Source organism: Larus michahellis, chromosome Z (genome assembly GCF_964199755.1).
Source record: "Larus michahellis chromosome Z, bLarMic1.1, whole genome shotgun sequence".
Taxonomy (NCBI): Eukaryota; Metazoa; Chordata; class Aves; order Charadriiformes; family Laridae; genus Larus; species Larus michahellis.
Window position 1 is genome coordinate 1340215 of NC_133930.1, and position 12753 is coordinate 1352967.

The following is a 12753-nucleotide window of genomic DNA, read 5'->3' on the forward strand; positions in this document are numbered from 1 at the left end:
TGAAGAGCAAACGGGAGAGATCTGGTCTCAGAGGTCACCCGCGGGGAGTTGCTGCCACCTGAAATATTGAACAATCAGTGCAAAATGGTGTTTCAAAAGTTTTAGATTTAATTTTATGGCAGACTAGAAATGGAAAGAGGGGAAGCCTTGACCTGGTCGCGTTGACTGGGTGCCAAGGAGCTGTGTCTGTTCCTCTATCACACACTGCATTTCCGAGGGCGAGGGAGGTCTGGATGACTTCTGCGCTACCGAGCCATCCGCAAAGAGGATTCCTTTTGAATTTGCCTTTAGATTTTCTAGTTTTCACGGCAGTTTCCACCTATTCAGTTACCGTGGTTGCTGTTAAAGTCAGCGGTTACCAGCTCTTACCTGGGTAGCTGGGGTACGGCAGTTTTCCGGGAGGAAACCCTGCCGTGCCCCAGCTATCGCTGCGGTACCAGCTGGCACGGGCTGACTTTTAATAAGGACCAGTATAGTTATTTTCTGGGCAGAGTGGGTTCCATTGAGTTCTCATGAGAGTTAATATTTTTTTTTTTGCATATTCTTCCATGCCTCATTGAAAAAAAAAAAAAAAAAAAAAAAAGACGAAAAGTCAGACTCTAGTTTGCCTGAAATAACTGATACAGTACAGAATCCACTTTGAAGTGGTGCCCTGACAAATGGCACGGGTGGTGAGCGGGGACGCCGCCGGGCGGTGACACCCTCGCCCGGGCACGGGGCACGCGGGGGCTTTCTGGCCGGAGCAGCGCAGGAGTAGTCGGAGTTTGCTGCTGCGGATTACCCGCTGTGCCAGGGTTTAACGTGCTCTGCTCCCTTTGCTTTATTTTGGCCGTTAAGGGATTTCAGCGTAATCAAAAAACAAAACAAAACAAAACAAAAAAGCAATTTTCAGGCGTGCTTTAAGGCCGTGTGCAACGACACTCATTTGTAAAGTAGTCTATGCAATGAAAATGTGTATATCTACCGTAGCAGATCCGTGTGACAATCAGAAACCATCGCTTAATTGGCTAGTGTCTGTTCCCATCAAAAGGGGTCTGTTGTCTAGCTTCCTGCATCTAATACAGTTTTGTCTTTATAAAAATATTAATATTTGAATAAGAGGCTTTTTAACCTGTCCTGCTTTCATTTAAATGAACTGAATGCATAAGAATTCCATATTTCTTTCTGCATCAGTTTGTGATGGCTTTAGATTAATTCTGTATCATCTTTTAAAGATCTATTCTCCAGATCACACCAACAACAGCTTTTCATCAAATCCTTCAACTCCTGTTGGTTCTCCCCCTTCTCTCTCAGGTATTGTTGTTACAATTCTATTTTACTGAACGTTTCAACGTATTTTTGGTAGGAGATGCCTAAATGAGCTCCTGCGGTACTGGGTGTGAGCTGCGCATCCAGCGGGCAGCGCCAGGTGGATCCCGTGGTCCCACTGGGACCAGCAGAGAGGTGTCCTCCACGCTGCATTTCCAGGGCAGAGAGAAGGGCGTTGCAGCTCTCAGGCAGACGCAGTTCCAGAAAAAGCGGTGGTTTTTACGCAGCCTTATCGCGGCTTCCTGCGGTGCCCACGGGGTCTTGCGGCGCATGATTTCTGCCCTGTGCAGAGCGCGTCCCCGCGCCGTGGCCGTGTCCCCGTGCAGGGACACCCAAGCCCTTGCAGCAGCCTTGCTCCGGGGTGGCCGTGCCAGGTACATCTCCTTGGACGTTGCCCCGTCCCCTCCTGGGGCCGAAGCAAAAGCCTGTTTGGTCCATAAAGCGTGTCTCTGGACAAACTGAGCCCCTGTGAATCCACTTGATCCGTTTTAAACTTTGTTTACAATAACCGCAAATTTTAACTAGACCCACTTTACTAATAAAAGCCTAAACTGCAAAGATCCAGAGGCCCAGGGTAGTTCTCATGAGCATCAGGTGTTTTAAATGCTTACCTGAATATAATTGAGATTTCTTAAACCTTGAGACGTTCCAGCTAGAGCGTTAGGCTTCTCCTCCCACGCAGCACCCACTAACGCCTTGGAGAAGGCCTCTTGGCTTCCCGTCCCCTCTTTGAGCCGAGGTCTAAATCACAAGTAACCAAACACCTCGGTCTCCTCTCCTTTGGGCATGAGCCCTGGATCCCGTTAACCTCCCCGGGCATCCTAAAAGGCAGCCAAGGAGTTTCCGTAGGGCAGTGCTGGCGAGGTGGGATCCATCCCTGGTTCTCCACGAGTTGCACGACAGAGATGGAGGGAGCTCCTGGGCTTCTGGTGGCCCAGCCCCAGAGACGTAGACCCAGTGGCAGCTCTAGGGTGCTGAGACCCTTTTGGAAGGAAGGCTGGGGAGAAGCTGGTGGTAGCTGGCAGCAGGACAAGGTCCAGGAGGTCGCCACGTCCACCTCCATCACGCTCACCTGCTGTGATGGAACATGTAACATTGGGGTGACATCCAGTCAACAAATGTCCCCACAAAGCCACCCCCAGCAGGGGATGGGGGACAGAGAGACCAGCTGGCCTGTCACAGCTTGGGTGGGGGGGGTGTTTATCTCGGAAAAGGCCTTTCTGCCCTTATTTTGCCTGGACTTACCCCAAGATGTAGCACCCCGTGGCACTGGGGCTGCCCTTCTCCCAGCGAGGGGAAAATCCCATGCTAATCCGGGCTGCGTTGCTTTCCGCAGGCTCTACTGGGTAAACAGGGAGAACCCAGTCTCCAAATAAATAAAAATAAGGAATATAAGTGCACTTAAATAAGAGCTGAGGGTCTTTAGCATGCAAAACGCTTTCCCTCAAGGATATCGAGGGCTGGTTAAAAATGATATCGAAAGTAAAAGATTGCTGCTCATTGCTGCAGTCAGTGCCGTAGCAAAACCTCAACCAAAAGCTCCACGGGGACCAGAAAAGGGAAGATTTAAGTTTTAATTAGAACTGACATAATTTTTGACTTTTATGAGGAAAAAAACATCTTAACTGCGAGAGCCCAAAAAAAAATTGCCATGAGTTCCACCCTGGCCTGTCTCAGCCCAAGCGAATGCCAGTGTAGACAGTGAGATTAAAATCCTAATATTTCCATCTCAAATTCTTAACCCTGTTTTATGAGATCATGGAGCAGATCATTCATTCAAAAGAACATTATAAATTGTCTAAGCCTTGTGCTATATATATATATATATATAAAAAAAAGCTGTTGGGAAAATACTTGGAAAAAAACCCTTCTTTTCCCCATGTTTGCCTCTTTCACAGGGGCAATTTTTTCCTTAGAAAATGCTGCTGGAGACCGGCGTTTTTTTTTCCCCCAGCAGCAGGAACAGATTTAGAGCAGTGGATACAAAGCAGAAGGTTTTTGGTCGGACCTTTGGCGGTTTTACCAGGCCAAACCAAATAATCCGCCCAAAGAGAGCGCAAACCTTATCAGTGTATACGTGAAATGTCGTGTGCAGTGCTTTTACTGACCTTTTTTTTTTTTTTTTTTTTTTTTTTTTTGTTAAAGATTTTGTCAAATTGCTGGTGGGCTGACGTAACCGGTGGCACTGAGTGTGTCTGGAAGGAAGGCTGGGAGAAATGGGCTGCTCTGTGCCGGGCTCCAGCCGCCCCGCAGCGCTGCTGCTCCTTCCACCGCCGAGACGTCCCCATCTCCCGGAGCCTCTCGCAGCTCCAGCTGCCGAGGGAATGAATGCAGCCCTCTATGCCGAGGAGCAGCCTGGGGGAACTTTGTGGCCTGCATCTACGTGCTTTGCTACAAAATACCTTTTTTTTTCTTTTTTTCCCCCCCCCGCCCCCCCTACCCCTGTGTATTTTGGAAGTTCTCCATATGTCTGCTCTATAGTCTATCTGGAATACGGCATTTACATGTCTACAAAACTGTCCAAAAAGTTTGAAAGACATTTTTGTTTGCATAGTTCTAATGGTAATTCCAATTTTACTATTAGCAGGCACAGCTGTTTGGTCTAGAAATGGAGGTCAAGCGTCATCATCTCCCAATTATGAAGGTCCCTTACACTCTTTGGTATGTTTTGATTAGTGACCTCCTCTGCCTCAGTATTTTACTTGCTGTTCTTTCCATTTCTCATCCATTCTTCTCACACAGGTTTTCATTTCGTTAGTGACCGCTATGCCCTCGGACTTGAGTTTGCCACCTCTAAATTTGTCTCCTGGGGGGCCCCGCGCTGTAGATACGTGATGCGGTTGGAGATGCTGCTGGCCAGGGTCTCCTGTTTGACAGGGGATGCGGTGCTGGAATCTACTGGAAAGGGGAGCCAGGACCACGAAAGGAGGGGAGGATGAGCAGGCAGATGGAATAGATTGAGGAGGAAACGGGAGTAGGAAGGTGCGGTGGCCGTCACGCAGGACGACGCGTCCATCAGTCCCACGGAGCGAGGGAGGGAGGAGTGCGGCCCGTGCGGCAGCGATGGTCAGGAGTCCTCCCTCCGGGACAAGCCGGTGGGATGAGCTCGCCAGGCCGAGCTGGTCCTAAACGCTTGTGTTAAAGGGATGTCAGTAAGATTTGTTATCTTGCCCAATGGAAAGAGAAAGAGATGGAGCTGGCCAAGAGCACGACAGGACAGGGAAGGACTGTAGAGAGTCCAATGTCCTCTGTCTCCCTCTTCCCGGTGGGTTGTTGCTCTCAGTTGGAAGTCGAGGGGGTTTCACTGATTGGTGTGAAACACCCGATGTGTTGTTGGGTGTAAAATAAATAGGGCTAGAACTTAAAAGTTTCCTTAAAAAAGAAGTAATCGGGTAATTCCCGAGGACACAGCGTTCGGCCCCCCTAGTACGGGGCGACGCAGCAGTCCCCTTGGCTTCGTTAGGTGTTTGCCAGAGCCAGGAATTAGCACGGACCGTTTCATCCGCCCCGATACAGCAGTCCCTCTCATGATTGCGATATTTTCTAGGCTGTCTGTCTTCCGGAGGTTTTTTAGTGAGCTTGGTTTGCGGAGAGCATTGGCTTGGTTAAGAGAATTGCTGGAGAGATCCATAAGCTCTGCCTAATTATTTTTGCAGCCGAGGTTCCCCGTGCTTGGGGGCTGCCCTGTGAGCTTCCCCCTTTCGTGTTTTATTCACGAGCAAAGGCTTCAGCTTCGCTGGGGATGGCCGAGGCCAGTGGTGGGGCCTGGGGGAGGCAGAGCAGGGCCTGCGGGGGGGTTTGGTGAGCAGCGGCTCCCGCCGTGGGTTGTCCCCGGAGCATGGCACGCAGACACGGGTCCCTCCTTTCGTGGAGCAGCCCGTGGTGCAGGCAGGCTGAAGCCTCGAGGTTGTTATTCCCTTCAGCCCGTGGCTTCTCCTCCTTCCTCCTCCTCGCCTGCCAGCGGCACCCCTCGGGGGGGGGGGGTGTTTTTTGGCTCAGCAGGAGCACGGTGTTGGGGGGCAGTAGCTTCGGGGTCCCCGAAGGCTCTCCCCAGGGTCGTGGGTGGGTGGGCTGGTGTTTAGGATGATGGAAGAAGTGGGAGGCAAGGGCCCATCCTTTCCGGGCACGTGGCCATCAGGACCCCCATGGCATTGCAAGCGGGGGGGTCGGAGCGGCCCTGCACCCCTCGGTCCCCGGCTGCTCATCGCTGCCACGTTGCTCACCAGCCGTAAGCTAGGGAAGAGCCTTCCAGCTAGGGAAGAGGATTTATGGCTGTTTTTACCAGTGACAAAAAGCAATTCCAGGATGCATATCCGTAGGGAAAAAAATCCCCCCCAGCAGCGAGGGACCTCAGGAGCTGGTAGTTTCTCTTTCTCTCTTTGTGTGTGATCCTGGGATTAGATGGGGGGAGGAAAATCCCGGTCAGAGACTGATTACGATTAGAGGTGTATTTGTTTCTTTACTTTTACTTCTTTTTTTTTTATTATTTTTTTATTATTATTTTTTTTTTTTTAAGTAATCACTAAAACTTTTCAAAGACATAGAGGGCAACATATGTACTGTAATGATTATGTTCATGAGGAATCATTGAACCTGTTTTGCCCATGAAAATCAAAGCTGTACTCGTGTTAACCATGCTCTCTCCTTCCCCGCAACGCTACTCTAAACATTGCCCTAGGGAAACAAAACCGCTCCTTTCCAAAAAAAAAAAAAATTAAAAAAAAAACCAACCAAAAAAAAAGCGCCAAAACCAACAAAAAATACACCAAGGGGTTGAGAAGGAAGGACTGGCTGTCAGTGACCGTGCCCCCGCGCGCCCCATGCCCACCGGCAGCAGCGCCCCGTGCCCGGCGCTGGGCATCCCTGCGCGCCTGCTGATGCTCTTCCCGCTTTGTTTCTCGCACGCCAACAGCAAAGCCGGATCGAGGACCGCCTGGAGAGACTGGACGACGCCATCCACGTCCTGCGCAACCACGCGGTGGGGCCCGCCACCGCCATGCCGGGGGGCCACGCCGACATGCACGGCTTGATAGGGCCGTCGCACAACGGAGCCATGGCTGGGCTGGGCTCTGGCTACGGCACCGGCCTGCTCTCCGCCAACCGGCACTCACTCATGGTAAGCCACGGGACTCGCCGGGGTGAAAAACCAACCCAGTCCATGGGCGCGGGGAGGGGGATGGATGGGTGCGAGGGTCGGCAGGGGTTTGCAGCTGCTCAGAGATGGGATGCACGTGTGCGTTTTCATGGAGGGAGCGACGCTGCCGTGCCTTGGCGCAGGGTGGAGGTGTCAGCCGTTGTACTGCAGGTGTGTGTACGCGCGTTTCGCTCCAATGGCGGTACATGCGCCCGTCTCTGCTTGTTCCCTCCTGTCCCCTCAGCTCAGCTGGCACCACGCCTGTCACCGGTACCAAGCCCTCGGCTCTGCGTCCGCCCTCGTTAACCATCCTGGCTGACGTAGCCTGGCTTGGCTGGGGGCACGGGGGCACCAAGAAGTCACTGGCAGGCACCGCTGGGGGGTGGGGAGCAGCAGCCCCACGGCAGCGGGGCAGGCACACACCAGTGGGGTCGGGCTCTCCTGCGCCTTTCCAGGGGCCGTTCGCGTGGCTGCACGTTGGGGACCAGCGACACAGCCCCATTTCACCCTTCTCACACCATGTGCACAGAAGCTGCCTTCCAGTCCCTCAAGGGGCTCCAGGAGAGCTGGGGAGGGACTCTGGAGCAGGGAGGGGAGCCATGGGACGAGGGGGAACGGCTTTAAACTGGAAGAGGGGAGATTGAGATGAGCTCTGAGGAAGAAATTGTTTGCTGTGAGGGTGGTGAGCCCCTGGCCCAGGTTGCCCAGAGAAGCTGTGGCTGCCCCATCCCTGGAGGGGTTCAAGGCCAGGTTGGCCGGGGCTTGGAGCAACCTGGGCTGGTGGGAGGTGTCCCTGCCCAGGGCAGGGGGTGGCACTGGGGGGGCTTTAAGCTCCCGTGCCCCCCAAACCATTCTATGACTCTGTGTGCTTGTACGCGTATGGCACAGGGCACGAGGGGGTGTGAAATCTTCGGGGGTTCATTTATTCTTTGATTTCCAGGCCAGGTGAACATGAAATCACTGCCCTTACCCAGGTCTTGAAATGCTTTTACTTTTTTTATTTGCTTTCAAAAAGATTTCGGTAGCGTCGCGTGTCATCAGGACCTACCGCTCGCTTTTTAGTGTAAGGCGTGGTTTTGGCGTGCAGGGCTGGAGAAGGGTGAAGGAACGGGAGGTGGTAATCCCCTCCTTTTAAACACATCCTTAATTTTGAGGGGAGGCAGTGGTTCGGAGTTAGAGCTGCGTGCGCTCACCGTGACCTGTGTTTCCCTCCGGATTACGTGACCCTTCTCCAACGGGAAGTAGGTGGCACACAGAAGCCTGGCCCCGTGGACCCTCCTCGGGCTCCTGACCTCCTCGGGAGTTTGTTGCTGTAAGCGGGGTGTCGCAAACACCCGTGGGGTCAGGTCTGTCATCACACGCACCGCTCAGGTCTGCAGGACAGGCATCTTGCGCTTCGCAAAGGCAATATTTTGCAGTCGCTTTCTCCCTTGCAAAGGAAAAGCACGTCTCTTCCATCCTTTTTTAATACGTCAGAAAAATAATAAGGAAAACCCTCTACAGCCTACAGAAATCTTGAAGTCGCTCGGCAGAAGTTAGTGAAAAAATAGAGGACCTGAGAAACAGCAATTCTCAGTTAGGAAGCGGCGAAGTTGCTGAACTAAACCAGCGCGATTTTCAACAGGATTAAAAGGCATTCGGCTTTATACTTCCAAATTTCATGCCCGAAATAGAGTTGCGTACTCACACGTGGAATGGAGGGAGGGAACAAGGAGTTATGGGGCAGTATTTTCGCATGGTTGGAGCTATTTAGGTTAATTAAGACGAGGGGAAAATATGTGGAAAGAGCAAGGGACCCGACAGATCGGTGGCCAGTGCGCTGCTGCGCGGCGCTGGGGGGGACTAGGCTTGATCCCCGGCTCAGCCCACAGGCCAAGGGCAAGGCAGGGCAGATTAGGAGAAAGAATTTCAATTAACCATATACATATAGGGAGGAGAGCGTATGCCTCCGCTAGAGTCGCGTGGAAATTTCTCCTCAGTGTGCAAGAATCCCCCCCCCCAAAAAAAAAAAAGACTCAAAGCCCATTGAGTTGAAAAGGGACATGCGAAAGGACACCAGAACCAGTGGAGTGGCCGTATGCGCCCTGGGTTTGTATTTAAATATCCATACGTGTGTGTACGCCTTCCCTGGAGCTGTGTTCTGTTTTGGTTTGCCGAGCTCAAAAACGTGTAGTGGAATTAGGAGGAGTTCGGGGACAAACAGCGGGAATGATTGCAAGCACGGAAGGATTTTCGTGTGAAGGGAGGTTGAACAGATTGCGGTGATTTTGTTTAGAAAGGGGATGAATAAGTGGAGCCATAATAGAGGTACGTGGAATAATGGACAGCATAGAGAAGGTAAATCTCGCGCTCCTATTCATCCTGCCTTATAATTAAAGAACAAGGGGACATTCAGTGAACCTGACAAAAAGAAATACTTTTTATTCAACGCACAATGACCTGTGAAATTCATTGCTCCAAGATGTAATCAAGGCCAAATGTTCAGAAGCATTCCAAATAGGATTAGACATCATATGGAAAATGCAAACATTTAGAGTTTTATTTGACGGGATTCAGACAGGATTCCTCCTTTTTTTTTTTTTTTTTTTCCCCGCAAGGGAAGAAAAAAAGAAAGAAAGAAAAACTTTGATGCCCGAGTGTGAGGCAACTGCATGGGGAAGGAAGGAGCTTCTTCTGGTGGCCAATTATTTGATAATTACCGCGTTCCCCGCCTGAGCGCCGGGGATGCTCGGCGCTGTCGGGATAGCGGGATAGGTGATTATAAACTAATGAGGCTGGGGCGGTGCTGAGAGCGGGGCTTTATCTGGCAGGGCCGTTCCCCAGGCTGGGGCGATGCTGGGGTGATGCTCAGGCGGCTGGTCCAGCCTGGGGGGGGTCGAGCCAAGCCAGGGGCTGGTGGCCACTCTCCATCCCACCTCGGGAAGGGCTCCGCAGCCCTCGGCACGCTCCAGCTCCGGCCAAGGGCAGGGGTTTGTGTCTCAGCTTGAGTGCTGAGCACCATCCAGAGCCTTCAGAGCTGAGCTCTGCCATCTCCTACGGAAATTAGAATATCCCAGATATTTTAAAATATCTCCCGCTTGCCCCCTGCAAGAAAAAGCTGGTTTTTCCAGGTATCCTGCCCCAGCTGTCCTTGACCAAACAGTCTTCCCCTTCAAACTTGCCCGCGTACGGTGCCCTAAACTATTTCCCCATGGTTTCTCTTGCTTCGGGTTAGTAAAATGTAACATCAACTGCTGAAATTAAGCACCTGAGAAAGGAAAATAAGGGGGAGGGTTCTTTATTAGGGCAGCTTTGTGACAGGCGCTGCTCCTCGTTAAACGAAACGTGGCTAAAAGCGACTCTGTCGCGGGGAAAATATCATTAAAAGCCACAACCGAGCCTGCGCCGTTCGCAGCTTCGAGAAAAGAAAAGCGAAGCGTTAACTGCAAATGGTCTGGCGAAAGGCTCCGAGAGGTAAAAAGATGCTTTTTCAGCAGCTCAGTGAAATCCATCTCCTCTCCCCTTCCCCAATAAAATTAGCATGAACCAGACATTGTTTTGCTCTCTGTGGCAGTTGCTGAGAATTCACAAAAGGAAATTCTAGATTGTAATTTAGCTTGGCCTCAGGTAATATGTTAAATACACTTGGGATACATATAATCTAAGATTTGAGTTTGTACAAAGCTATTTTTTCCTCCAGTGTTTAAACAATACTGCTTTTAATGAAGAAATCTGGCTTTATTAAAAGCCAGATCTGTGACTTACAACTGTTTCTGCATATCTGCTCTCAATCAAGAGAAAAGAGTTTAATTTTTGTAGCTTTGTTCGCTTTGCATATGTGAAACTGATGCAACATGCACCCAGGGCATCACTTCAGAGACGGTTTGTTCCAGAAATATGCGCTCCTCGCTTAAATACCAGATGTAGGTGAAGTTAGCTTGAAACAGAAAAAAAAAAGAAAAAAAAAAAAAGCAGCAACAATGAGAAATGGAAGCGCCGGTGTCGCGCGTCTTAAAAAAACGCCTTTGTATTTTTAGGAATATGGAGGCACTTGTTTTTTTCAGGGGAAGCGCCGAGCGATGGGGTCGGAGGGGTTTTGTTGGGACCTGGGCTAAATTAAATGTCCGGTGAGAACAAGGTGAGGGAGCCGGAGAGTTGGGATGCTTTGGGAGACGGGGACGTTCCTCTGCAAAGCCAGCGCCTGCCGCCTTCCCCGGCAGCATTACTCACTGTCTGAAACCGTAACTGGGGTGAAAGAGCCGGGCCCGATAATTTCTTTTTGGAAAACTGGTATGAATTTTGAAGGAAAAACATAAGAACAAAGGAAATAGCTTTTGAGTGGAGTCAGTCTGAAGTTAGCCTTTGACCATTTGATACATTCCACGCTGAAAAGGAAGTTGAAGGGGGAAAAAATTTAAAAAAAAAAAAAAAAACTAGAAAAAAAAAAAAACTCAAGGAGGATACTGGTAATGTTTTCCACATTTGAATTTTAATACATGAAACAGGCTATAAAAGGCTGGCCAGCTGCAGTAAATAAAGTAGCAGTGGGAGGTATGGACCGGAAGCTTGTAGGGAGCGCTGGTGGAAGCGGCTGTGCCCACCGCGCACCTCCGCGCGCTGCCCGCGATCCCTGCGTGCTCTCCCTGCCCGCTCTCTGCCCGCACTCCCTGCCTGCGACCCCTGCCTGCGACCCCTGCCTGCACTCCTTGCCTGCTGTCCTGCCTGCTCTCCCTGCCCGCAACCCCTGCCTGCAATCCCTGCCTGCTATCCCTGCCTGCTCCCTGCCCATTGCCTGCTCTCCCTGCCTGCTCTCCCTGCCCATTGCCTGCTCTCCCTGCCTGCTCTCCCTGCCCATTGCCTGCTCTCTCTGCCTGCTCCCTCCTGCTCGTTGCTTGCTGCCCATGCTTCCTGCCTGCTCTCCCTGCCCTCTCTCCCTGCCTGCTGCCTGGACTCCTTGCCTGCTCCCTGCCCACTTCCTGCCTGCTGCCTGCACTCCCTGCCTGCTCCTTGCCTGCTCTCCTTGCCTGTGCTCCCTCCCTGCTGCCCGCTCCCTGCCCGCTCCCTGCCCACTCCCTGCCTGCTCTCCCTCCCTGCTCATTCTCCCTGCCCACTCCTTGCCAGCTCCCTGCCCTCTCCCTGCCCGCTGCCCACAATCCTTGCCTGCACTCCCTGCCTGCTCTCTGGCCATTGCCTGCTCTCCCTGCCCGCTCTCTGCCTGCTCTCCCTGCCCACTCTCTGCCTGCTCTCCCTGCCTTCTCCCTGCCTGCTCTCCCTGCCTGCTCTCTGCCTGCTCTCCCTGCCCGCTCTTCCTGCCTGCTCTCCCTGCCTTCTCCCTGCCTGCTCTCCCTGCCTGCTCTCTGACCATTGCCTGCTCTCCCTGCCCGCCCTCCCTGCCCGCTCTCCCTGCCTGCTCCCTGCCTGCTCTCCCTCGCAGCAGCTGTGCGCCTCTTCTCCCCAGACAGATACGGCGGAGATGGGTCGGCTGCTGCTGGGCTGGGAAGGGAGCGCTGGGGTTGCGTGGAACCAGGCCAGCTTTACAGCTGGGCTCTGCTCCCTGCGCGAACGCTCTGCTGGAACAGGCCGTCTTAAAAGGGATTTCTTATTTTTACTTTCCCTCGCTTTTTGCTTTTTTTTTTTTTTTTTTTTTTTTTATTAGTGGCCCAGTAAGGAAAGCGTTTAAGCATTTACTGATTTTTAGCAGCCCCCTGGAATTCGCTGATGGCCCTGTTTTTCATTTCCCCCGCGCCGTGAGCAAACCGGCCCGCGTTAATTCACGCCGTTTCCCAGTGCAGCGCGTTTGATACCAGTTTAGCAGCGAACTGGGTTAGCGGGGAAAGGCCGGGGGAGGCGCCCGTCCCCCTGCACCCGCGGTGTTGCGGCTCCTGCAGCTGGGAGAAGGGCAGCAGGGAGGTCTCGAGGTCGGGATATTTCTTAAATCGTGGGCTGCTAGTAACGTTTCTATCTCTGTAAGGGTCTTCAAGGCCGAAGTTTTAGAAGTCGCATGGCAGGGTCAAAACTGGGAGTTTGGGTTGATTTAATCTGCCCGTCTCCATCTCTCAAGGGCATGAGCTAAGTGTATATTTTCAGCTTGAGCTGTGAATTTCCTGGCTTTCCGCAGTTCCTGTTATTTCAGAGGTTACGCGGATCGCGGGGCTTTTCTCCTAACGTTTCAAACAGAGGGGCAGAAAACAGCAAAATGCTAACTTTTGCACCATAATCTCGGAAGACGCACGTTCCTTCTGTAGCGTTGCGCCAAGGTATGGCTGAAAATCATTATAAACCAGAAACATTATACGTTATTTTGAAGGTTGTGCTTAGAAGCCCAGCAGCCA

At 51.9% G+C, this 12753-nt stretch overlaps 1 protein-coding gene across 50 annotated transcripts in view; it reads left to right on the top strand.

Moving 5' to 3' along the window:
- TCF4 (transcription factor 4) overlaps positions 1-12753 on the top strand; it is a 237220-nt gene that overhangs the window by 211329 nt on the left and 13138 nt on the right. For 25 of the 50 annotated variants that reach the window (XM_074571006.1, XM_074571019.1, XM_074571007.1 and 22 more), the window contains 3 exons: positions 1215-1293; positions 3893-3969; positions 6221-6424. In XM_074571006.1, the coding sequence (XP_074427107.1) occupies positions 1215-1293; positions 3893-3969; positions 6221-6424 (360 nt within the window). The remainder of the gene's footprint in view (positions 1-1214; positions 1294-3892; positions 3970-6220; positions 6425-12753) is intronic. The other 25 variants (XM_074571018.1, XM_074571038.1, XM_074571017.1 and 22 more) reach the window with 2 other exon arrangements.